Raw genomic sequence first — 26,575 nt, 5'->3', positions numbered from 1 at the left:
GTACACTGCCTTAGTCAGTCTCTCTGCCTTAAATAGTTTCCCTGGCTGAGCATTGGTGGTCTATGACACATATTGGATCTATCTAGATTTTTTAAACACCCTATTTGTACTAATAGCTGTCTCTAGTTTGTGTTTAGAAAATTTGTGCAGCCAAGGTATAAAAAACTGCTTTTACACTAGAAGTTGCATTCACCAGCGATGGCGACTCGAGTTTGATACATTTCCGTCTCGACTATTAAGTGAAAGCTGGTTGGTATGTAAGCTACAGATTGCAGTTGCTGATCATAGGATGCACTTGATTAGTAGCCAGTAATGCTGGTGGATTATTATGGGATGTTTTGGTTCATAAAAAGTGCCATAATAATTACCGCATGAAAGTCTCTCCAACTGAACGCTGTATTAAATGATTTTGGATCATTTCAGAACAAAATAAACTTAACTTATTCGACATTCTCTTTCTGTTAAGCTAGCTGCTACATCACAAGGACACTTCGAGTGAAAATATATAGAAGAAAAGGAACACCCAGTTTAGTTCATTAAGAAGTTTAACTCTCATTTATTTACATACACTTTATTATGTTGTAATTTATACTTTGAATTTGATCATCTTTATTGTTTCGAGTTAAAAACAAAGGTTTTAGATGTGGATTTAGAAAATGGTTTCCAGGTATTATTAAATATTCTCAGAGTGAGGAGAAAAAAACCCTCCAAACTATATTTACTTCAATATAATGAAGCGGAGGATATGAAGACAGGGAATAACAGGCGTTAACTTTGTCATTACAAAGACAAAAGAACACCTTATTTTATTCATTCAGAAATTCAACATTAACAGGTTTTAATCTCCTTCTATTATTTTTATTTGAGCATAAATGCCTATTTATATATCTAAAGGGGTAAATATTACATTGTACTCGACGTCTTCCGCTTCATCCGGGACCGGGTCGCGGGGGCAGCTGACTCAGCAGAGACACCCAGACGTCCCTCTCTCCAGACACCTCCTCCAGCTCCTCCGGGGGGAGCCCAAGATGTTCTCAGGCCAGCCGAGAGACATAGTCCCTCCAACGTGTCCTGGGCTTCCTCCCAGTGGGATGTGCCTGGAATACCTCCCGGAGGCATCCAGTATAGATGCCCGAGCCACCTCAACTGGCTCCTCTCGAAGTGGAGGAGCAGCGGCTCTACTCCGAGCTCCTCCCGGATAGCCGAGCTCCTCACCCTGTCTCTAAGGGAGTGCCCGGCCACCCTACGGAGGAAGCTCATTTCAGCCGCTTGTATCTGGGATCTCGTTCGTCCGGTCATGACCCAAAGTTCATGGCCATAGGTGAGGGTAGGAACGTAGACTGACCAGTAAATTGAGAGCTTCGCTTTCCGGCTCAGCTCTCTCTTCACCACAACGGACCGGCACAGCGCCCCCATTACTGCGGCAGCCGCACCGATCCGTCTGTCGATCTCCCGCTCCATTCTTCCCTCACTCGTGAGTGTGAGGGAATATTACATTTGAGCATTTTTTTTAAAAATAGAAAAAAGCCTTGAGCATTAAATCTTGTTTGTAAAAATCGTGTTTGTAAAAACATTGTATATATTTATTGTCATTTTTATCCCCCATATTCTATATATTAATATTGTAAATGTCTTCTTTGAGACCAAGCGAAACAGAGTCCTTGTTGAATAAAGCTGAAGATTGAAAGGTAATTTTTAAATGTTTATGTGGTAAATTAGGTCTTAGGACAAACAGTACAGGTTCGGGTTCTAAACCTACAGAGATGCAAGGTTAGAGGAGACGTAGATGCCAGAGAATTGATGAGAAAATGTTTATTTCAGTTATTGGAGACTTGAGAAACTTCCCCCCAGCGACTTATAACTTGACTAAATGTCACCATAATAGCAGATAGTGGTGATCTAGTACTACAAGTTCTGAAGCATGTTTTCAAATTGAAATGTTGATTATTAATATGTTGGAGAAGATTATCAATGATCCATCCATCCATCCTTACCATGCAGGGTCTTGGTTTGGGGTGGGGTCTTTGGGGTGAGAAGTAAGGTATCACAGGGTAACACACATACTGTATCTGTATTTTTTGGTCTGTGGGAAAAATCCAGAGCACCCAGAGAGAACCCTCGCATGCGTAGGGAGAACATGCAACTTCCATGCTGAGACGGCCCAGCTGGCATTTGAACTTATGGAAAGGCAACCGTGCTAAAGAAACACCTAATGTATTATTCATCTTTAAACTGACAGCAAAGCTAGGAAACTGTATAAACAAGAACTTGATGAGATCTGAATCCATGCATAACCCAGATCTACATTCGAACCAGGGACCCTCTTGCTGCAAGGCCACATTGCTGACCACTGCAACACCATCCAGTCCCACAATGGTTCATAATATTTATATTTCTAAATGGTTCCAAAAAAGCATGAAAGCCTGTTCAGGTGCTTTTTATTGAATCACTTGCATTTTACTGTTATCCTGTTCACCTAATTTGGACCTCTAATGCCAGCTGAACAGCATGCCTTGATTTAATTTGGACTTGTCTCAGATGTCTTGCTCCACAAGGACTTCTTTATACAAACCACTAACTTGCTATAAAGAATTTACAACCATTTCTACTCTGAACGTGTGCCAGAGCACCTGAGATTTGGTGTCCTTGTCTTGTGGCGGAATCTGTACTTTCTCAAACAACTGCTTCACAGTCACAGTGCCTGGGTTCACTTGTCCCAAGCTTGCCCTTAAATTCTCCAACGAACTTGAGACTCAGAGCTTGTATCAGGTTTTCTATTTGATTTGTACATGGCCAAATAGCGATAAGATGAAGGAGCAACGGGCCAAAACAAGGAAAATTAGAAAATTACAGCATAATTATCATTTAAAACCATGCACATTAAATAAAATCAAGGGGTTGGGGTTATTCAATCCTCACTCTGTGAAGTTCAACGTTTGTATCTGCAGACACCCACATACTCTACATCAGTACCCTTATGAACAACTTACTAAAGGCTCCCCGTGTTTCTCATAAAGAGAATCATGTTTCAAACATCTGGGAGCTCCAAAGCTTTGCATGTTGCACTGCCTTCCTACTTGCACGTGTATCTTATATGTTCATTAAATCTTCGTGATCCTGTAACCTTGCAGAGTCATTCAAATCCAAATTCCCATGACAAGGTTTTGCTCACAGTTGACTTATATCTGTGGTTGTACACATAAACTTTAATGTAGGTATTTCATGGGCTCAGGGATCTTTTCGCACCCTAATTTTCGTTATTGTTATCTATTTAATTGAAAGTAATAACAGTTAAAAGTATTCATATAATTTAACCTTTTCACATTTTGCCACATTACAGAAAGATTAATGCATTTCATTGGGATTGTATGTGATGGATCCACACAGATTTTGCATTGTTGTAATGCAGAAGCTTGGGTTTCAGATAAAAAAAAAAATCTAAATAAAATTCCCAAAGATAGGGATGCATTTGAGTCAATACTGTTTAGATCGCAATTTTGCTTTGATTACAGCTGCAAAACTTCTCGCGTATGTGTACATTTACAGACAGAATTTTAACATTAATTTTCCCATCTTGCTACAGATTCTCAGCTGAATTTAAATTTGGACTTTGACTGGGCCATTCTAATACACGAGTATGCTTTGAGCTAAACCATCCCATTGTAGATCTGTTTATTTGGCCAGGGTTGCTGACTTACTGTTGCAACCACTAAAAGGTTTCCTTTGGGAATACCCTGTATTTAGCTCCATCAATGGCCCCATCAACTCTGAACCAGTATCTCTGTCTCTGCTAAAAAAAAATATTCCATAAGTCTGTTGCCACTATTACCATATTTTACAGAGAGGAAAGGTTTTCCTCAACATAAAGTGTTTTGCATGTGAGCCAAAAAGTCCCTCCCCAGAGCACCTTCTTCCACATTTGTTCTGTCCCCTATATGGCTTTTGCAACTTGTTGCACCGGCTTTTATTTAAGGGTTTCAGACTAAAGGGCACTGAGTACAAACACATGCCACACATGTATCTATTTTCCTTCGACTAAGCAATTATGTAGTACTTTTCATCTATGACATAAAAGCCCAATAGAATACATTAAAGTTTGCAGTTTTAATGTGACAAACTTCAAAAAGGTTCAAGGTTAATTGTTGAATATTTTTGCAAAGCTGTTTTGTCACTAATAGACTGCTATTGGTGATGTGAGTTCTCAAAATGCCAGAGCTAAAAGCTTCACCATGTAAAAAAAAAGCATCTAACTTTGTTATCTTTTCAACTTTGAACATTGTCAGCTTTTCTGTGTGATGGTTTAGGTCAGGGGTCAGAAACAAGTCAATCTGAAAGACCTATTTTCACTGTTTCATCCTTCGGAAAAAGATAATTTATCAATTTGATCCACTTAATATAAAATTGTTTTAAATACATGTAAATTAAACAACCACAATTTATTTCTATTGTTAGAGTATAGATCAAAGGAAAACACCTAACCTTTCTTTTTTTAATACACTGTTTCATTTTTTTTTTTTTTAAAAGGAAAAAAGTGCATTTCCTATTAGGAAACTCAGTCTTTAGGGTTTTCCATTAGATGCTGCTTCTTGGTACCAGCTCCTTTTTTGGTATCTACTTGGTTGGTGTTCCAAGGTAGCCGAGTCAAGCTGAAAATGCAACGTCAAAGACTGCCGGTCACTTATTGGCTAGGGGTAGTGTCCCTGGTTAAGTCACGAGAGCAACTCCATTACAAGAATCAAATCCGCTAATTCTAAAAACTTGCATCAGAGATTGTGCGTCTTTCAAGTTTTAATGAAAATGGCAACACTTAAATCAACAGCGTGGTCCAACTAGGTCCAGATATTTTTGTGCTTGGTAGCTGATAAGATAATATAAAGGAAGCTAGGTAGTGGCTTGTCACATACACACATTGAGGTGGTACACGAATGTAATTGTAAACAACCCAAACCATGTGAATTCCAGTAGAGCCGAGTTGAGCCGAGTCAAGTAGCGCTGAGCCGAGTAGGTACTAATGGAACAAAACCATTATTCTGGTTTTATGGTAAATGGACTGAACTTATATAGCACTTTTCCAGTCATACAGACCATTCAAAGCGCTTTACGCTAGAGCCACATCCACCCAATTGCACTCACTAACGCTCACACATTCATACACCAATATGCAAATTGGTAGGCAACTTGAGGTTAAGTGCCTTGCCTAGGGGCACATCAACATATAGCAGGAGGAAGCTGGAATCAAACCCACAACCTTCTGATTGCAAGACGACTACTCTTCCTACTGAGCCACAGTTGCCTTTATATGGGTACTGCACGCATGTGTTAAAAAACACAGAAAAACTACCAAAACCCCTTTCGTATCATCTTAATATTTAAAAACACTGCTCATTTCTATGTAACGTTTGACCAAAGTTGATAGGAGCCACTGTGGAGGGCATAAAGAGCCACAAGCAGCCTCAGAATTCTGGTTGCAGATCCCTGGTTTAGGTCAAATAAGATAAATGTACTTATCACTTTCAAACCATTTTATTATGTGCATAAATTTGATACATATTTTAATCTTTTCTTCAGGCCTTCAACACCCAACATAGCATTCATCTAACTTGCAGGAGATCCTCACAAATGCCACATGTGATCATGGTGGCTGCCTTTGACATTGTTTGCTGGAGTTTTTTAAGGAGCTAAGCTTTTAAAGTAACCACCAGTTTTAACCACTAAGAAGCCGACTTCTGTCAGTGTGATGCACTGTTTGTTACTCAGCTGCTGATATGTTGCACGATATCAGCATGTGATGAATATGTGATATTTCTAGAACATTTCTAGGTTAAATTCTTACAAAAGAAACAAGCAGTGTCAGCAACAAAAGTGAACTGCTAAGTAAGAGTCCATGACGTAACAAAGCACTTAAGTCTCCTGAACAATAGGATCAGGAGATCTTTCCTTTTTCCTGTCTTGATCAGTTGCTTTGAATAGATTTATGCACTACATTGTGTTGGCCTGTCACATAAAATCCCACTAGCTGAGGTTTCTGATTTGGTGTGATAAAATACAAAAACATTTATATTATAAAATGTATGTATTTTGTCTGCCCTTTGGATGATGAATACATCATGTTCATATTGAAAGAAACACTTACTTTGATTTGCTTACATCACTATGCATTGAAATACAGGGCTTGGTTCCATTTTAAAACATGCTTCCTGATAAATTTGAAGAAACAGCAAACTGAAAGGTTTTTTTAATTCTTCAATCAGGTTTTTGATGTTGACTTGGACTGCAAATATGCAAATCAGCAATGTTTTGTGTAGCAGTCTTGCAGCAGCAGGTTGTCTGCACATTACATGTGTTCCATGCCCTCTTGCAAAATTCACCCTGAACTTGTGACCAGGATGTTCTTCTTTGAAATCCTTTCCCTCTCCTTTGGTTCTTGTGTTTCTCCCCTTCATGTTCCCTTTCCATTTCCTGTGACCTTTTCCTGTACAGCCTCTATTTTAACTTCCTTCCTATGTGTGTGTGTTCTTGTGTTTCTGTGTGTGTGTGTGTGTGTGTGTGTGTGTGTGTGTGTGTGTCCAGCTGAGTGCAAGCATAAGATCCACAGCCCCAGCGGGACCCTGAGCAGCCCTAACTGGCCTGACAAGTATCCCAGCCGTAAGGAGTGCACCTGGAACATAACTGCCACACCGGGACACAGAGTCAGGATAGTAAGTGTGCAACCAAATGAAGCTGGAGAAACAGCCTTCCTAGTAACAACTCGTCTTTCTGTCTGCAGAACCATGCAGCATGTAGAGGCCTTAAGGCGTCTCTTCTTTTTTTTACATCTTGATTTCTTTGTTCTTGGTCTTTTCAAGAGACCTAAATGTGAATGGAGGAGAAAGCACATGTTCAGATATTTGGGTTAACTGCAATTGCGTGTGCATGTGTTAGTAAGAAGCCTTGGGCAGAAGCCATCTGTGTCCTTGTGTCTTTGTGTGTAAACACACACACACACACGCACAGAAAGAGAGAGGTCTCCACTTTTTGGTGCACATTTATGACTTAATTAATAAATTTCCTAACAGTCTTAGTCACTATTGTTAGACCTGAGCTGGACTGATTTTCTAGGCTTGAGTTCAGCTTTTGCTGAACAGCAACATAAACACTTGTTTCTCATTCCTTTTTTTGGAGAAGGAATCATTATGGTTGCATAGCCCCAGGTTACAAAGCATGTTCAAATGGAGAAACTGGAGAAAATATGAATGTCTGGGACGGCTAATTAGTTCTGACAGATGGTGAAAGGCTTTTAGTTAGATTTAATGCAACCTGAGATGTTAAGGGCCATCTGCACAAGACAGCTTACATGTAATGAAGTGTTTGTACATGTAAATACATAAACAGAGCTTGATTAGAATGCTATTGTACTTTTGCTCAAGATTAATCATCATAACCACATAAATAACATTTATTCTCTAAAATGAACTGAAGGTGTGCTTCCTTTTTGGTGTGACACTACCCATCCCTGACTATTCTGCCATCTGAAATATGTCTCAAGCTCTTGATTGCTTGATGTTTTATGGTTTTCCATCCTGAAATCTTTAAAAGAAATATCAACACATTACCGACTTAGAAGGACTCAAAGGTTCTGACCTTTAGTTTGTGACACTCTTCTTATACTGTTCAGTCAGTTAAAAGTCAAATAAATTCCACGTCTCCGACAGGTTTAGACAGGACAAAATCCCTTCTTTCAGAATTAAATAATCAATGGATCAAATCTCTTTGTTTGCTTTATGTTTAATTTAAAAAAAAATCCTTTTAAGCTCAAAGTTGACTTAACCCTAATAATTGAAAAGGTATAATAAATAAAAACTCGTTTGAGTTTGTTAACAATCCATCTGTTATTTCTTCAGCCAAACCCATCGCTGTCATTTAAAGTTGTTTTGATCAATAATGTAGGTTTTCTGAACATCTTTCAAAGGCTTTCTTTGGATTTTGGTTGTTTTATGGCTAAATTTCAGTGTAGTCTTTGTACCCATCAACCAGTACAGCATATGGTGCAGTGTCTGATTGAAATATGGTAAGTGAATGAGGACAAAAGGAAGAATTGCCAAAACATATGCCAATAAGGGAATAAAAGCAGAAAAGCAATGGCACAGGACTTGAGAAATGCTCATCATTCAGTTGATCATCTACTTTCTTTTTCTTTTCTTTTTTACGTGTTCGGTTCGGCAGAGTAGTTCTCAGAATGGTTGTCTGAGTGCCAAGAAGAAGTCCAGAGGATCATCTACTTCCTAATGTGTTTTCAGCATTTAGATCTGTTTGAATAAGCTTATTGGTGCTATAGTTGTATTTCCATCCTAAAAAAACTGTTACCTTTTTTTCAAAGATTCAGCCAAAGAAATTGGACCAAAGATATCTTTGCAACAGTATGTCTAGAAATTCAGTTTCATTGGGTTCTGTGGAAAGTTGTCTATGTTGTATAGACACACCACTGCAATCTAGAGCCTGTTCTTTTCATGCTTTAATAATGCATGGGGGAGAATTAAGGGATTTAACAAAAAAAAGAAAAACCTTTTCTCTGAAATCAGTGACAGGTCTGAAATGAGTGGACAAAGAACCAAAAGTGAAACTCTTCAGAAATCTGGAGAAAACTGTTTACAACACATTACAATGTGGTTTTCTTCTTTTAATCAAATGTTTTCAAAAATAGGGATGAAAACGTCTGTATAGTCCTGTGAATAATATAAGCAGATTGATCCAAGATGTCCTCACAAAGGTATGAGTACATGGTCACCTTTTTCTGCTTCAGTTGGTCCTCCTAAAGTTCATTAATATTCTATTGTAGCCACACAACAAAGGCTTTCCCATATACACGCGCACACACACAATTATATATTTCCAACTTTACAAGGACTTTGCATTACTTCCATTCATTTCTATGGCCTAACCCTGACCATAACCTTAAACACACTTACACACACACACATGCACGCACATACACACACACACACATACATTTATAGATCACAGTTTGTAGTTCAACAAAACATCTTCTTACTTTGCTTTCTCGCTGCAGCCACGTGCAAGCCTTTCTGCAGAATATCATATTCACCATCCAATGTCATTTAATTTGTTTAATCTGCTTATGTAACTGGAAATATTTTACGTCATCAGTGACAACTGACACAGCTGCACCTTTTTGCACCTGTGCTGGAATTCTGTTCACAAATCTAAAAATCTGAATGTATTAAGTGTGTTTATTTAGCTCTATTATTATAAGGGTGTGAATTATACAGGGTGAAACCTGAACAATACAGTTTTTTGCTTCAGTGACTTCAGTGAAGTCTTATATTCTTTCCAAAGGTTTTAATGTTTTCACCTTAAGTGATCCATCTATAAATATTGTAGTGAATCACTGAACTGATTGACATTTTTTGCAACCCAGGCTAACGTTTTTCAATTTGAAGGGTGTCCTCCTTGAGCTTGTGAAGAAATACAGTTTTACAACAATTGTGAAAAGTCCTTAAAGGCTTTCCTGCTATCTCTTTCAGATTGAAAAAAACAACACTAAATTTAGTATATGACTCACATTCAGCAGTAAAGTAAGTGAATTAACTCTTTATCAGTGTAACTGAAGCTACAATGGCAAGAAGCCAACGTCTGTGTTTTAAAACACAAAGGTTGTTACCATGGGGTGCATTTAGATGAAGTTCTAGGTTTGCACACGTTCTGTTTAAAGTATATTCACTTCATTTTACACATCAGGTTCAGAAGATAGAGACTAACAGTAGAACAATGAAGCTTGTTAAAAAACTAGAATTTCACCAGATATGTATCTCTGGTACATTTTTGGTTGAAATGTGCTTGTTTGTCATTCATTGAAGTAACCAGAAGTGGGTAGAATCGCCAGGAATCATACTCAAGCAAGATTAGCGTTACTTTTAAGTAACATTACTGAAGTAGAAGTAAAAAGTAAGTAAAAACTACACCTACAAGTACATCTTTTTCAAAACGTTACTCAAGTAAATGTAACTATACCACCTTTGGAAAAATTCTTCAGTTTTACTTTTTCTGCTTTTTAAAAGGAGTATAAGCTTGTAACATAAGCTTGTTAATTAGACAGTATTTAGGCATGAAAAGGAAATGTGAATCTGCTTATTAAGTGTTAAGACAGCACTAAATATCTCTTGCTGACTGCATCTCAGATGGTAATAAACCTTGAAAATACATGTTCATAATTTAAATCCCGGCTGGGATTTTGAATATCAGCCGCTTGCAAGAATACCAGCTTTGTAAACTCCAGCTTCTCAAGACATGCAAACATACCTATTCAAGTCTGGATATGTATAGAAAAAAAATGAGTCTGGAAACTCAGTTGTCTATAGAGCTGCACAATATATTGAATCCCAGTCGTCATCACAACATTAGTATGAGCGATATCCCAATTGCAAACGACTATGTCAGAGTCTGGTTGTCACTTTGCCTGCGGCTAACCTCTCCTCAACATTAAGGGGCCGCTGGAGCTGGTTGACCGAGGGTGTGAGAGGTGCACATCATTGTTTCATCAGCTGAAGGACTATATGATGGTGGCTTGCCAGCACTTCTACGCCTGAGTGTTTTGCCCTCTGCAGTTAATCAAGGCATGCTCCTTGCTGGAGACACCACTGAAGAACTCTTTGAACAATAATCTGGACTCTGGATCATTTCCCAGCTGGCAGCCGGCACTGGCGATTCCTCCAGCCTGAACAAGCGAACCCTGTCCACCCTCCAACGGCCCCGCCTGGATCACCTGAAGCTCCAGCAGACCCAGCGCAGCCGCGCTACTTCCAGACTCACAACCTCTCCCCCTGGTGGATCAACCCCCTCCTGAACCGTAAGCTGATCACCGTATTAGTTGATCTATTCTTCCGCTCCATTAGCTCACCTCTGCCATTTCCTTTTCAACGAGCTGGCCAACCAGGTTCCCATGCTCCACATTCCTTTCCTTGTGCTGAGTGAATACATTTCTGAAAGAAACGCTTCTCTCTTTGTGAGTGTTCTCTGCATGTGGGTCAAGTCGGCCTTAAAAACGATGACAGAACACTCAGGCCCCGGACCCAGCAGAGGCACTCCAGAAAACCGTTTCAGAGCACGGTCAATTAATCCAACCACACGGTTCGACCCTCCGCTCCCTCCTTGACCAACGGCGGCAGGTCAGTCAGCAGCTACAGCAGATGACAGCGCTAATGCAGCACACTCTGAGTGTCAGGCCCGCCTTACCACCGGGAGGCGCTGCGGGGCCCCTGGCAACGCAGCAACTTCCTTATGGTCATGACGTAACTTCCCCCAGTCCAGAAAAGTTTTCTGGGGAGGTTGGAAGTTGTCGTGGGATTTTGTTACAGTGCGCCCTAGTGTTTAATAGGTCCCCACAGTCGTTCCCCCACGACGACATGAAGATCTCTTGTGTTTTAGGTTTACTGACCGGCAGGGCACTCCGGTGGGCAGAGGCAAAGTTCCTATGAGGACTTTATCAAGGATTTTAAATTGACATTTGACATAGATATGGATCGGTCTAGTGTGGCTTGTCGTCTTCGTGCACTTCAGCAACGCAATCGACCTCTAACAAAGTTCACCATAGATTTTCGCATGCTGGCAGTAGCTTCAAGCTGGAACTCCAGCGCCTTAAAATCAACATTTTTTCAGACTCTAGATGAGGCATTGAAGGACGAGCTCACTCTATGAGATGAGCCCGAGGAATTAGAGGAGTACATTGCCCTGGCTGCCTGGCTGGACACCAGGATGAGGGAGAGGAGGTGGACCCGTGCTGAGCGGGTCGCCAATAGAGCGCAGCTCGCCACCTCTCCACAGTCATTGGCCCAGCCAGTGCAGTCACAGTGCCAGGCCGAGCCCGAGCCCATGCAGCTGGGGAGGACTGGCTCCCTGATGACGAGCGCAGCATCGTAGGGAGGCTGGCCAGTGTTTTTACTGTGGCTCCCCAGAGCATTTGGTGTCAGCATGTCAGGTCCGGCCAAAAGGGTGGGTCCGTCGGTTCTGATGGGGCGCCCGGTGGACCGAAAACCTTGTTGTTTGCCCACATGATTCACTGTGCCAGCCACACTAGTAGTAAATCAACACACTATTTCATTGATTTCATTGACCGCTCTTCTAGACTCGGGGTGTGAGCTGAGCCTGATTGACCAGGATCTGGTTAAACAGAAGTGCATTAAGACTGAACTACTGCCCACGCCACGTCAGGTTCTGGCTTTAGATGGCCTGACACTCCATAGCATTATCCACAGGACTGTGCCGCTAGAGTTAGTGCTGTCCAGTAACCATAGGGAGCACATCTCACTTTTCCCCATTTCCCAGACTTTATTGGTCCTGGGGTTCCTGTGGTTACAGGCCCATAACCCTCATCTAAACTGGACGGATTTAAGCATTGAATCCTGGTCCACCCAGTGCTTGTCATCTTGCCTGCAGTCTGCCGTCTCCCCTAGAACACCTGTGGAGGGAGAGGAGGGCCAACCACCGGATCTCGCCTAGGTGCCATGTGAATATCACACCCTTAAGTTGGTGTTCAATAAGTCACAGGCCGTGTCTCTTCCTGCGCACCGCCCCTATGACTGCGCCATCGACCTCCTACCGGGCGCTCCATTACCATCCAGCCAGTTGTATAAAATCTCACGACCGGAAAGGGTGGCAATGGAGAATTATATAGCAGAGTCCCTCGCAGCCGGCATTATTCGGCCGTCCTCGTCTCCACTCGGAGCTGGAGTTTTTTTGTTGGCAAGGATGGTTCCTTACGTCCCTGTATCGACTATAGGGGGTTGAACACAATTACTGTTAAGAACAAGTACCCATTACCTCAGCTTTCGTCAGCCTTCGAGCCGGTTCACGGGCGACAATTTTCACTAAGCTCGAACTTAGAAACGCGTACCACCTAGTTCGGATCCGCCAGGGGGATGAGTGGAAGACGGCATTCAAAACCCCACTTGGACACTTATACTCAAAGTGAGTATCTTGTAATGCCTTTTGGATTATGCAATGCTCCTGCAGTGTTTCAGACTCTCTTAAACGACGTGTTATCGGCGGCGGAGATGAACTGTGATGTCGGGCACAGGGAGCTGTTGGCCATCAAGCTCGCCTTGGAGGAGTGGCAGCACTGGCTGGAGGGCGCTGACCTTCCTGTGCTGGTTTGGACTGACCATAAGAACCTGTCATATATCCAATCTGCTAAACGTTTAAACTCCTGTCAGTCACGCTGGTCACTTTTTTTTTCCCACTTTAACCTGTTGATTTTTTATAGACCCGGTACCAAGAACAACAAGCCTGATGCCTTGTCACGACAATTTACCTCTGATGATTCAGAGAAGCTAGCTGCGCCCATCCTGCCACCCTGTTGCACAGTTGGAGCCGTAACCTGGGAGATTGAGGACTGCTCACGGCGGGCCCTCCTCGCTGACCCGGGCCCTGGAACTGGACCACCGAATCGCACGTTCGTCCCGCAGTACGATTCCGGCTTATTGCCTGGTTCCACTCCACCAAGTTCACCATTTATCCGGGGGCCAGTCGAACCATCGCCGCAATTGCCAGGTGCTTCTGGTGGCCCACGGTCCACCGAGATGTTAAAGAGTATGTGTCCGCAAAACCACAAAACCGCTCGGCATCCCTCATCGACCCTGGTCCCACATCACAGTGGACTTCGTCACGGGCCTCCCAACCTCTCAGGGTATGACCACCATTATAACCATTGTAGACAGATTTTCTAAAGCCTGCCATCTTGTCCCTCTCAGGAGGTTACCTTCCGCCTTCCAGACCGCCAAGCTCCTGGTCAAGCAAGTGTTCCGGCTTCATGGGATTCCCCAGGACGTGCTGTCTGACCGGGGCCCCTAGTTTACCGCCCGGGTCTGAAAGGAGTTCTGTGCAACCCTGGGGGCTAAGGTTTTGCTGATGCCCAGCTATCACCCGCAGACCAACACCCAAGTGGAGAGGCTCAACCAGGAACTGGAGGCTGCGCTCCGCTGTGTAACTTCCTCCAGCCCCACTGAGTGGAGCACCTACCTGCCCTGGGTCGAGTACTCACACAACTCCCACGTATCAGCAGCTACTGGTTTCAATGCGTTCCAGGTCTCGCTGGGGTATCAACCACCCTTGTTCCCATCTGATGAGAGGGAAACCGCAGTGACGTCAGTGCGACAGCATGTCCGGAGAAGCACGTCCGGAGAAGCAGGAGCATCTGGGACGCAACCACCAAGGCTCTCCATTGGACTGCAGCTCTGAACAAGGACCTGAGATGGTGTTCACACATAGACACTGTTCGAAAGAAGGCCCAGCAGAGACTGTACTTCCTGAGGCAACTCAAGAAGTTCAACCTTCCACAGGAGCTGCTAGTCATCTTCTACACTGCCATCATTCAATCTGTCCTGTCTTCATCCATCTCAGTGTGGTTTGGATCATCCACAAAACAGGACAGGTCCAGACTGCAACGAATAATCAGGACTGCAGAGAGAATAATCAGGGCTGACCTTCCCTCCATCCAGGACTTATACAGGTCTAGGGTCAAGAAAAGAGCTGCTAAAATCTCTGCAGACCCCACACACCCTGCACATAAACTGTCCAGAGCTTTACCTTCAGGCCGCCGCTACAGAGCACTGTTTACTAAAACCAGCCGCCACAGAGACAGTTTCTTCCCCCAGGCTGTTTCTCTGATGAACATTCAATAAAGTACAAAACAACAGCATACAGATGTTGTAAATGCACCTTTTTATTATATATGTGTATATTGTAAATTGTAAATTTGTATATTCTGTAATGCAAAAACAGAGCAAAAGAGCAAAGTGTACCGGAGTCAAATTCCTTGTTTGTATGTACGAACTTGGCAATAAAGCTGATTCTGATTCTGAACAAGCGTTACGCCCACAGGCGGTGCGTCCCCGCTCCAGTTTACCCCCCGGGTCAGCAGTTGTGGCTGTCCATGCGGGATGTCCCTCTCAAGTCCCTGTCCAGGAAGTTATCTCCCAGGTTCATCGGCCCATACACCATCGAGTCTCTGGTTAATCCTGCCTCTGTTTGCCTTCGTTTGCCTGCCAACTTCCGGATTCACCCCGTTTTACACGTGTCCCAAGTAAAACCCATCCAATCCAGCACCCTCCGGCCGACCCCCCTCTGCCCGCCCGGGATTTCCAGGGCCACCCCGCCTATTCGGTTCGCCGGATCGTGGCCTCCCGTCGGCGAGGTAAGGGGTGGCAATACCTCGTCGATTGGGCGGGTTACGGTGCGGAGGATTGCACCTGGGTCCCTCGGTCGTTCATTCTGGACCCGACGCTCATCCAGGACTTCTGGGCTTCCCAGGCCAGTTCCTCGGGGCCGCCAAGTGGCGGCCATTGAGGGGGAGGTGGTGTCAGAGTCTGGTTGCAACTTGGCCTGCTGCTAACCTCTCCTCACCACTAAGGTGCCGCTGGAGTCGGAGGACCGAGGGTGTGAGAGGTGCACATCATTGTCTCATCAGCTGGAGGACTATATGATGGTGGCTCGCCAGCACTTCTACGCTTGAGTGTTATGCCCTCTGCGGTTAACCAAGGCACGCTCCTTGCTGGAGACACCACTGAAGAACTCCTCGAACAATAATCTGGACTCTGGATCATTTCCCAGCTGGCAGCCTGACCTGGCAATTCCGCCAGCCTGACCAAGCGAACCCTGTCCACCCTCCAATGGCCCCGTCTGGATCACCTCACTTGAAGCTCCAGCAGACCCGGCGCAGCCGCGCTGCTTCTAGACTCACAACCTCTCCCCCTGGTGGATCAACCCCCTCCTGAACCATAAGCTGATCACCGTATTAGTTGATCTATTCTTCCGCTCCATTAGCTCACCTCTGCCATTTCCTTTTCAACGAGCCAGCAAACCAGATTCCCACGCTCCACATTCCTTTCCTTGTGCTGAGTGAATACATTTCTGAAAGAAACGCTTCTCTGTTTGTGAGTGTTCTCTGCATGTGCGTCAAGTCAGCCTTAAAAACAATGACAGACTCCGTGGACGCAAGATTTGGTGTGATGCTGTATTTCAAGTGTCATGCGTTCAACCTCTGCATATCATAATATGTTTGTTCAGCTGCATGGGTTCTACCTGCCCTTAATGCCTACACGTACGGGCATGCGGTGCATATTGTTAAGAGTCAAAAAATGTTGGTTAATTGTAACTTGTATCATCATTGCATCACTGTGTCATTGCATCAGCAGTATTATCGCAGTTGCATATTTTCCTGATGTCATGCAGCCCTAGTCAATATAAGTCACATTCTCTGGTTTTAACAGGGTCCATTTTTAAACTCTGAACACTTTAGAACATCTACAGTAAATTTATAGTGAACAATCTTAAAAATTGGGCAGAAATCTGTGAGAAATATGTGACTTTAAGCAAAACTATGGAAGTCTGAAATGACAAATTTAAATTAAAAGCATCAAAGGCAAATAGATTTGTTTTCAAAACATGCCTGGATATTTGAACCAATGGAAAAAGTCCCTCTTTATTATATTTCTAGATTTGTTTGGAAATAAATCTAAGAGATTGGCTAAATAGATGATGGATACTGTTCTTTTTATCAGGAAAAATGTTTTAGTTTTTAGTTTGACAAGTTATTGGTGGAAACATTTAAAAACTGTAGCTCTTCTTGCATGTTCAGAAGCCTCACTTTCTCTCTTATCTGAATTTTTCTGCCTTCTCTTCTAAGTCAGAGTAATTTACCATACATTCATTTTTGTAAATAATTTAAACCTGTTTTAGCTCTAAAGTTGCCTCCAGATTCAAAGAAGTCCATCCAATTCACAAGTTTAGGTTTGGTTCTAACCCAGATCTTTTTGTGTAGCAAGATTTTCTCTCCAGCTTAAAAATGTTCGAAGGAATTACTTTTATTTACAAACTGGTTGAGGTATCTTTCACTGGTCTTTCTCTGCCGATCTCTGCAGGTGTTCAGTGAATTTGAGATTGAGCAGCATCAGGAATGTGCTTATGACCATCTGGAGGCCTTTGACGGGGACAGTGACACAGCGGCCATCTTGGGTCGTCTGTGTGGCAGCAAGATCCCAGAGCCCCTGGTCTCCACTGGGAACAAGATGTACCTGCGCTTCATTTCTGACGCCTCGGTGCAACGGAAAGGATTCCAGGCTACTCATTCCACAGGTACGAATACATTCCAGTCATAAACACACTTCTATATGAAGCCCTGTGTGAGTTTATGAAAGAATCAGTCACAGTAACTGGTGAATGATCTAAGGAGTAACATCTCCCTCTAGTGGTTTATTGAAGCACATGCATGAGTGAGGCAATCAAAAAATGTGTTCACTTCATCAGAAGATCCCCCAAAATTCTCATGTTTTTATCTAGAATCGCAAATCCCAGCATGTTTTCCTTTATCTGTTTGTATTTTAGAGTGTGGAGGCCGTTTGAAAGCAGAAGCTCATCAGAAAAACCTTTACTCCCACTCCCAGTTTGGAGACAACAATTACCCGGGTCACACAGACTGCGAGTGGCTGCTGACCACCGAACAGGGCTACGGCATCGAGCTCAGCTTCATCACTTTTGAAGTGGAGGAGGAAGCAGACTGTGGTTATGACTACATTGAGCTGTATAACGGATATGATGCCAATTCACACCGATTAGGCCGCTTCTGCGGTTCAGGGGTAGGTTTAAGATTTTTCAGGATGGGTCAATGTATCACAGAACTGATGCTTTCTTTTTCCTTCTGAAGTAAGTTAAACCTGAGGTTTGACACTGCTGCATAAACCAGTTCATTAGATTCATATTAGAGAACATCTATAGAGGCCACAGAGCGGACCAAGATTCCGAAACAACAATTTGATGTCAAGAGTTTTTTTGTTTAATAAATACTGCTTTAGCAGACTTGAGGTTAGATTTGAATAAATGTAGGACCTAGCCACGACCAGCCCACGTCCTGATGTGTAAAAGCTAATAACTGAAATCATCAATATGTACTTTCATATTTCACTGTATGTAACAGTGCTCATATCAACTGGTAGAAGTCAAAAGTGCTGTTTCACAGATGTTTCTCTGTGTCCCCATCTTCAGCCCAGAGAGGGGGTTTATTCCCCGGGAGATGCCATGCTGATCCGGTTCCACAGCGACGACACAATCAGCAAAAAAGGTTTCCACATCCGATACACAAGCAGCAAGTTCCAGGAGAACCTTCACACCAGGAAATGACTCTACACTGAGACCTGTGACCTCTGCAGCATGGCAATAAGAAAAATACAGTTTCTTCCATATATCTCTGACCCACAGACAGTTGAGGACATTGACTAGCGCCCAGATAGGGGACAGCTGTTGGTGCAAACATTTGTTTACAAAAGAGTCATCAAACTCTGAGACGAAGCAAAAATGAAAATGAGAATTCAAGAATCAAGTCTGAGTCTTGAAAAAGGGTTGCAGGAGATCCGGAGAAAAAGGGTTGCAGGAGACCCGGATCTGTTTGAGGTATTATTCATGGACACACAAACGCAAAGAAACCACTTACAGGACAGCCTAGACTCATATCTTCAATTATAAACTGGGTGTGAAGGAGACTAATGAACAGAGTCAAGACAAGAGTTCTGTGCAGCTCTTTGTTCTGTGCAATTTTCTGTCACCAGATGGCTGCTTACATCCACAGTAACCCAGACTGCTGACAGACGTTTTATTTGCCTTGGATGGCTGGAACTGGCCTCTTCAGCCCAGCTTTGAACGGCTGCAGATAATTTTATTTCTGTGTATTGTTAAGCCCAATGTGTTTACTGTGTGTTTATGTGAGCGTGAGTTTGCGGAGCAAAGAACAAACAAAAGGCTGAAGTCCGTCCTTTAAGCCTTGCTTGCTTAAAGCTCATGCAGATCATTGTGGATTGGAACAGAAAACAAATAATGGAGATTTTATAATTTGTAACAGTGATGTTAAGCCTTGCTTTATGTCGTGGTTATAAGTTTGCATTGCCCTAACAAACATATTTGACTGATGGTGTTAAGTTTCATACCCCCACAGTATTTGTTTTTACTTATAATATAAGCGGATATCTGAAGGGAATAACTCTCATTATTGTCGAAGGAGAGACCCTCATGGTGCTAAAATAAAACTGAATGAAAGTTTTCTAATGGAGATACATTTACTTGCAAAGGTGTTTATATCCTTTGAACTTTGTCTCTTTTTGTTGCGTTACAACCACAAACTGAATAGTATTGGAATTATTTGTGATAGATCAACACAAAGTATTGCATAATAGTGAAGCATTAGGAAAGGATACATGGAATCTGAAAAGTGGGGTGTAGGTTTGTATCGGGCCTCTTGAGTCAATACTGTGTGAAACGAACTTTCATTCAAATGACAACTTTAAGCTTTTGGCACAGATACGGACATTTTTGCCTATTCTTCTTTGCGAAATAGGTCAAGTTTTCTCAGGTCTTGCTACCGATTCCCAACTGGATTTTGCCCTAGACTTTGACTAGGCTATTCTAACTCATGAACATGCTTTGATCTACACCATCCAATTGTACTTCTGGCTGTATGTTTATAGCTGTTTTCCTGTTGAAAGGGAAACCTCCATTCCAGTCTCAAATCTCTTACAACATCTAGAAGGTTTTCTTTCAGGATTGGTGTGCATTTAGCTACAACCATCTTTCCTTCAACTCTGATAAGCTTCCCTGTCCCTCCTGAACAAAAATATCCCCACCACTACAAAGTATGTCATCTACAGAGAGAGAACATAAAGTTTTTGACATCCATAGGTCAGTCGATGACAAAGCTTAACAAAGAAACTTTGAGCCAGGTAAAAACTTCTATGGAGAGAACAAAACACAGAGAGAATATAATGTTAATGGTACATCACAGGTAATCACAAACAGAAAGTAGTAAGAAAGAGCAGCAGCGTAAGGAAAAGTGGTTAGTATGCCCTCCAGCAACCGAGGCCTGACAAACCTCTGAGGTCTTCATAGAACAGCTGTATTCATAGTGAGATTAAATTACACACAGGTGACCTCTGAACGCATTTGGTTGCACTGGACTTCTTTGAGAGGTATTGAGTGAATGGGGGCTGAATTAAAAACCCACACCACATTTTTCATGTTTATTAGCAAAGCAGTTTTTAAAGCCATGCTTAATTTTTCTTCCACTTCACAAGTGAAGGAAAAATTTGTAGTAGTTTAAGTTCACTTAAAATTACTGAAGTTTGTGGTTGTAATGTGGCAAAATGTGAAAATATTAAAGGGGTATGAATACTTTGCAAGGCACTGTCCAGCCAATGTGCAAAAGGCACGCTGCAACATCAGCTTCTCCAGATCTGTGGGACCACTAAATAATGCCTTACAACCAAATTTATGGTTCCACTGGTCTCACTTATGCTCTTGCATAGCTGTCTACACATGTTTGACTGCATATAGAGTGGTTTTACTGTAAAAAGAAAACATACCGGAAGTGTGATTTGTATGTGCGGTAGAGTGTCTACAGTGCATGCGTGTTTGTGTTGGTGACGCTCACATGCTAACAGAACATCTTTATGTCTTTGCGCATTCCAACGGATTCTATCTGAACGCTTTCTCATGGTATATCTGGAGCATGAAGAGGAAGAAGTCAAACGAATATCTGCTGCATTTTTTCTGTTTTAAACTCTAACGTGTAAGTGTGTGTTGTAGCTGATTTATAAGGAAAACATTTATGTGTTTGTCTGTAAGTTGTATGTGCTTGAATTGAATATTTCATTGTATGTGCCAAGCTCCAAGTGACCCACTCTGATCTATCCCAGACTTTGTTTTCTCACTCCATGTCCATGTCTGTAGTTCAGAGACATTGACGTCCGCTGCATCACTCATTAAAATACACACAGGTTCAAACTTCTCTCCCACTTAATGTCTCCCTGCTGAATGTGGTATTAATGTTTTTTATGATAATCTCACACTGAACATTTTTTGAAAAAAAACAAAACAACAACATACTATTCAAGTACATTTATTTACTGGGCAACAAACCTCCACTAAATATTTTTTAACAAAATTGCTGGTGCCACAATTATTGATACTTTTACAGGTAATAGCAGTGAACAACTGATCTAAATTGATCGGACATGTTGATTTCATTAAAACTACATTTATTTTATTACTTACATAGCTGCTGAACTATGTTCAGCCACAAAGCTTGAAAACCACCTAATTTTATGCTGTGACCTACCTTGAAAGTCTTCAGTCATCCCTTGGTTGTAGGCATTGCTCACAAGAAGCCAGATTTTTAAGTGTCCTTATTTAGTCATTTCCAGGCTCTCTAAAGATCTCTTTAAAAATGTTCAGACCTTTCCTCCAATTACAAGTTAATTGCCTAAAAAAATGAAGCACTGTTACCTTGCAGCAAGAAGGTAGTAGGTTTGAATCCCCGTCTCAGGTCTTTCTGCATGGAGTTTGTGGGTTCTCTCTGGGTACTCCGGCTTCCTCCCCATAGTCCAAAAAGTTGACTAAAAGGTCAACTGATTACCCTAAATTTCTCTTAGGAATGAATGGGTGTGTAGGAATATACAATAGCTGTATGGAAACATTTTTGTTCAAGTGAACTCAACTTTGACCTTGCTCATCTATATGGAGATGACAGTTGTGTATTCAAATGCAAAAAACAAACAACAGACTTGCAGAAGAACTATCTGCGCTGATGGTTAGGATCTCTGATTGGTTATGTAACTCGTGTACATTTTAATGCTAAAACAAATGTTCTTATGTTCTTTTTCAGGGCCCATAAGTTGTGACCCAGATGTTATTAGCAGGAAACAAAACCTATCAATAGCACATTATTATAAATATCTTGATGTGGTATTGGAATCACAATTTACTTTAAAGTTCATGTTAAAACAATTTTACTGAATTAAAATCGGTTTGATTAATTTTAGAGACAAAAGACATAATTTACTTTCACAGATGTACATGAATGCCAGGAGTCTGTCACTGTATGACCAGTTAGACACAAATAGGAAAGACTACAATACAATCAATAGAAAGACTATATATACTAACTTTGAAATTACTGGATAAAAAGAAAGTCTAACTCATTCTATTACTGCAGAATTCTAACTAAATATAATTATCGAGGGCAAACAGGATTAAATTCTTGGATATTTCACTAGAATATAAAGTTTTGCATGGTCTTCCCCTCCTCCGTTAAAAACTTATTTTATTAATAAAACTAAAACCTGGTCCAAAAGAGCTTTAAGTAGAGGAGATCCCATGTCGGAAAGGTTAGCCCTCTCTTACAGGGCAGTTCATACTTGAAATACTTTACCAACAGAATTGAGGAACCTCACATTTCTAAATCTGTAAAACAGTGGTTGGTACCTAATCCAATCTGTAATCATATGTTGAGAAGTGATAGTTGCATAATAAATAATCATATTGTTGTTTGATTACTTCTTCGGTATTTAGTAAAAATGTTATGTTTTAATCATCAACCTGCCAGGGACTGCAGATGAAAATTAGCCTCTATGGCTAAATCTGGCACAATAACATGACAGATTGTCAGTCAGTCATTTTCTACCGCTTCTTCCACAGTGGGTCATTGGGAAACTGGTGCCGATCTCCAGCAGTCTATGGGCAGTAGGCGGGGTACACCCTGGACAGGTCGCCAGTCCTTCGCGGGGCAACACAGACACACATAAGACAAACAACCATGCACACATTCATGGCTGTGCATGGAACTAAGAAAGCAATGTAGAGAGACAAATTAACATAACAGTCATGTGGGAGGAAGCTGGAGTACCTGGAGAGAACCCATGCATGCACGGGGAGAACTGCAAACTCCATGCAGAAAGACCCACTGGCCAGGAGTTGAACACAGGACCTTCTTGCTGCAAGGCAACAGTGCTACCAACTGTGCCACCGTGCAGCCCCTTATATTAATTAATGAGCATTGTCCATTTTCAGAAAAACTAAACTGAACCAAGAGTTATTTAGCAATAAAACTCAAGAGACAAAACAGTGTTGTGTGGACACACAACAGACAACTTAGCAGTTGTTAATAGTTGCCAATTTCTTCTGCAGTAAAACGTATTTAAGGACAAACAAGGTGGACTCCTTAATAAGCTGAAAGCCTGATATATTGAACGATGACACATACCATGATAAATGATAAATAGTAAACCAGCTAACTGTGTTTCTGTGCTTTTTCACTACAAGTAGCATTCACCTGTTCACGCGTAGATCTGTGGGGCACATTGTGTACGTTGTTGCCTGAAGACATTTTAAGCATGTTGTGTGCAGAAATTAAACTCAACCTTCCAGAAGTAAGCTGATTATTCTTCCCCTAATTTTTTAACACACTTTACAGAAAGTGCTTTAGTGGTCAGATTCAATCACTGTAAGGAAAATAAGTGAAATTGAGGTAATCAGAATCAGAAATCCTGATGAACTGTTAATCCGACCTTTTTACCGGAAAATTTGTTTCCCTGGAAGCAAGGCACAAATACAGTACAATAGTGTCTTTCCCCATTAAATCACCGGGGAGGACTTTACTGCTGCCACCTTCAGCTAATGCTGGATTTTAGACCTTTCTGCTTGCAGCGTTCTCCTACAGGAGTTCAGTACACCTTAGGTTCAAGTCACTACCATGGTTGACTGAGTAGGTCTTCAAACACAGTGGATATAAAAATTCTTGTGAAATACCAAGATCTTGTGATACAAAAAAGTGTATGAAAACGTAAGACCAAGATAAATAATTTCAAAGTTTTTTCCACATTTAATCTCCCAAATCGACTGAACAATTCAATTGAAATACAAATCTATCAGGGAACAAAGTTAAAAAAGTTGCAATTACATGGTTGCATAGGTCTGCATATGCATCCTCTTTGATTAATTCTTTGTTAAAACAGCTTCTGATTCAAAACAAGCATTCAGTCCTCTTGTTTCAACCATGTCTTGAGTTAAAGAGAATCTGTTTCACCTTTAATAAAGCTGTCCAAGTAGAATATTTTTGACATCTGTTCACATGCATCCTTTAGGTACAGTCAGTTTGCAAAGAGGTTTCAAAATGATCTTAATATACAAAGGTATCAGTCAGGGGAAGTGTGCAAAAAATTCACCACCTTCTTTATATGCTGTTGAAACAATAAAGACAGACATCAATAAAAACGGTATATACAAGACGAAAACCGGTCAGAGAGGCTTCCAAGAGACTGGCAGTAACACTGAAGGACCTACAGGTCAGCACTGGTTGTATTTGACTTGCGACAACAATTTTGTGTATTCCCCACCAATCAATTAATCAATCATCTTTATTGTCATTATGGACCCATACTGAAATTTCTTGTGGAGACACTCGACTGAGAATACACAAAGATAAAAGAAACACACACATAAAACTTATAAGGCATGTTAGGAGGACAATTGGAGCACTAATAGCAGCTGAAAACATCTCTAAAGACAAGTATGAAATATGTACATAGGGATGTAGCATGACGTATTTACATAAAGTGCAGCTCGTGGTAGAGCAGCCTATGAATGGACATTGGTCATGAAATTGACAACTGAGTGTCTACAGGGGGGCGATTGCCTTCACAGCTCTGGAAAAGAAACCGTTTTTAAGTCTGTGTTTTGGATTTAATTGAGCTGAACCACAATCCCGACGGAAGTGGGACAAATAGCCCGGGTGGGTGGGATCTTTGGCAATGCATCTGGCCTTCTTCTGGACTTGTGTAAGATAAGCCAAGTCCAGGTCTGGCAGACGGCAACCCTCAATCCGCTGTGCTGTCCTCACCACCCGTGCAAAGCCTTTCCTCTCCTGTGCTGTGCAGCTCCCATACCACACTGTCATGCTGAGACACAGGATGCTTTCCACCGTGGCCTGTAAAAATTTGTAAGTAGCTGAGGAGAGTCCAGATCACTTTAATTTCCTGAGAAAGAAGAGCCATTGTTGGGCTTTCTTTACCAGGTGGGAGGTGTTCTCAGTCCAGGAGAGGTTAATGGAAATGTGAATGCTCAGGAACTTTATGCTGCGCACACGCTCCACCACCTCCCCTGTATGCAGAGGAGGTGGTGGAGCGTGTGTTCAGTTCTCCTAGACGTCCTGTAATCCATTATGACCTCCTTGTTCTTGCTGGTGTTCAGGATTTCTGGAGCACCACTGTGTCAGGTTATGAACCTCTTTCTCTGTTATGAGTCTCATCATTGTTTGATATAAGACCCACAACGGTAGTGTTGTCTGCGAACTTTACAACCATGTTTGTTTTGTGAATACAATTCAATTCAATTCAAAGATACTATATTGATCCCCGAGGGGAAATTAGAATTCCAGTACAACCCATCCAAACATACATCATGACACAAGACAAAGGGGGGGACGGGTCACCGAGGCTTTGCTGCCCACTCACAGGATTCAGAAAAACAATAATTATTTGGGTTAGGCTGACTCTTAATTTTCCGTCAGCCTTGAGAGTCTCGCTGGTGCTTCTCAAAGGCGAATCCAAACAGCCAAATTCCTAGTCTTTCGCTAGATCCGAGCGAACAACTTTCTCCAAGATTTATCCCATTTCACTCCTGAGTCCAGGAACCGCAACCTGCCTGCGATCCTGTGTAAGGATCACATCCAGTCTGCAATTCAGCTCACATAACATCTCAGTCTGAGTGCTGATCACCCTGAAGATCCTATCACACATGCCAGGCAGCCTCACAATGGCCAGAACAGCTGCTGACATTCTCCGAATTTCTCGATATGCCAGGTAACCGCTGACTCCAAAAAGCAGAAATCCTGATATCAAACATCCAATTATATACACATCTTCCACATCCTCGACTGACATTATCGACAAACACTCAATCCTCCACTTCTGCCAGGAGTCCATTGTGTATCCAGAGAAAAACGTCCCGTCCGGACAAGTGGGCTCTCCTTCACCCTGTCTTCTCGTCGAGAAAATTTGATCAATTGCATTGAGAGACCAGCTGACCAAATCCATAACTCAGAATTTGGAAGATATGCAAAAAGAGGCTCCAAAAAGAAGACAAGACACAGAGCTGAAGCAGGGCAGATATGGGAGGGGTGCGGGAGACAGAGAAAAAGCGTCCTCCTCCACCGAGAGCTGAAAGAAAAGGCAGAGCAGTCGTGTGTGTGAAGAGGTTGAAGAGGGCAGGGCTGATAACACAACCCTGCGGCGTGCCGGTGTTGAGGATCAGTGGGGCAGATGTGAGTTTTCCTATCCTTACCACCTGGAGCCTGTTGGTGAGGAAGTCACTGATCCAGGAGCAAAGTGGTGCAGATAAACCAAGGTTGTGGAACTTCACGGCCAGCATGTCAGGAAAGACAGTTTTGAAGGGTGATCTGAAGTCCACAAAAAGCATCCTAACAAAGGTGTTAGGGTGCTGCAGATGAGTCAGAGCCGTGTGAAGTGCTAACAAGACAGCATTCATTGTGGAGCGATTCTTCCTGTATGTCCGGAGTACAGACGAGTAAAACAGAATGTCTAATTTACAGTCAAAACATTCAGGTCTGGCTAAAATAATCTAAGATTCCATGGAAGACAGAGTTCTGGTCTCATCAAACTAAAGGTAAATAATAGTGTCATACTTTTAGTGAAGCAAGGTGATTGCAGCATTGGGTTCTGGGGTTATTCTTCTTCAGATTAAACTAGAT

The 26,575-nt window shown here is 42.1% G+C and overlaps 1 protein-coding gene across 1 annotated transcript in view; it reads left to right on the top strand.

Moving 5' to 3' along the window:
* tll1 (tolloid-like 1) overlaps positions 1-20,814 on the top strand; it is an 84,576-nt gene extending 63,762 nt beyond the window's left edge. Inside the window, exons 18-21 of the mRNA XM_047366840.1 lie at positions 6,571-6,698; positions 16,911-17,124; positions 17,374-17,624; positions 18,031-20,814. Of these exons, the coding sequence (XP_047222796.1) occupies positions 6,571-6,698; positions 16,911-17,124; positions 17,374-17,624; positions 18,031-18,165 (728 nt within the window). The 3' untranslated portion in view covers positions 18,166-20,814. The remainder of the gene's footprint in view (positions 1-6,570; positions 6,699-16,910; positions 17,125-17,373; positions 17,625-18,030) is intronic.
* The last annotated feature ends 5,761 nt before the right edge of the window (positions 20,815-26,575 follow it).

The sequence above is a fragment of the Girardinichthys multiradiatus genome, chromosome 5 (genome assembly GCF_021462225.1).
Source record: "Girardinichthys multiradiatus isolate DD_20200921_A chromosome 5, DD_fGirMul_XY1, whole genome shotgun sequence".
NCBI lineage: Eukaryota > Metazoa > Chordata > Actinopteri > Cyprinodontiformes > Goodeidae > Girardinichthys > Girardinichthys multiradiatus.
Note: the sequence above shows the minus strand (reverse complement) of the source record. Positions and strands in the feature narration are given on the sequence as shown.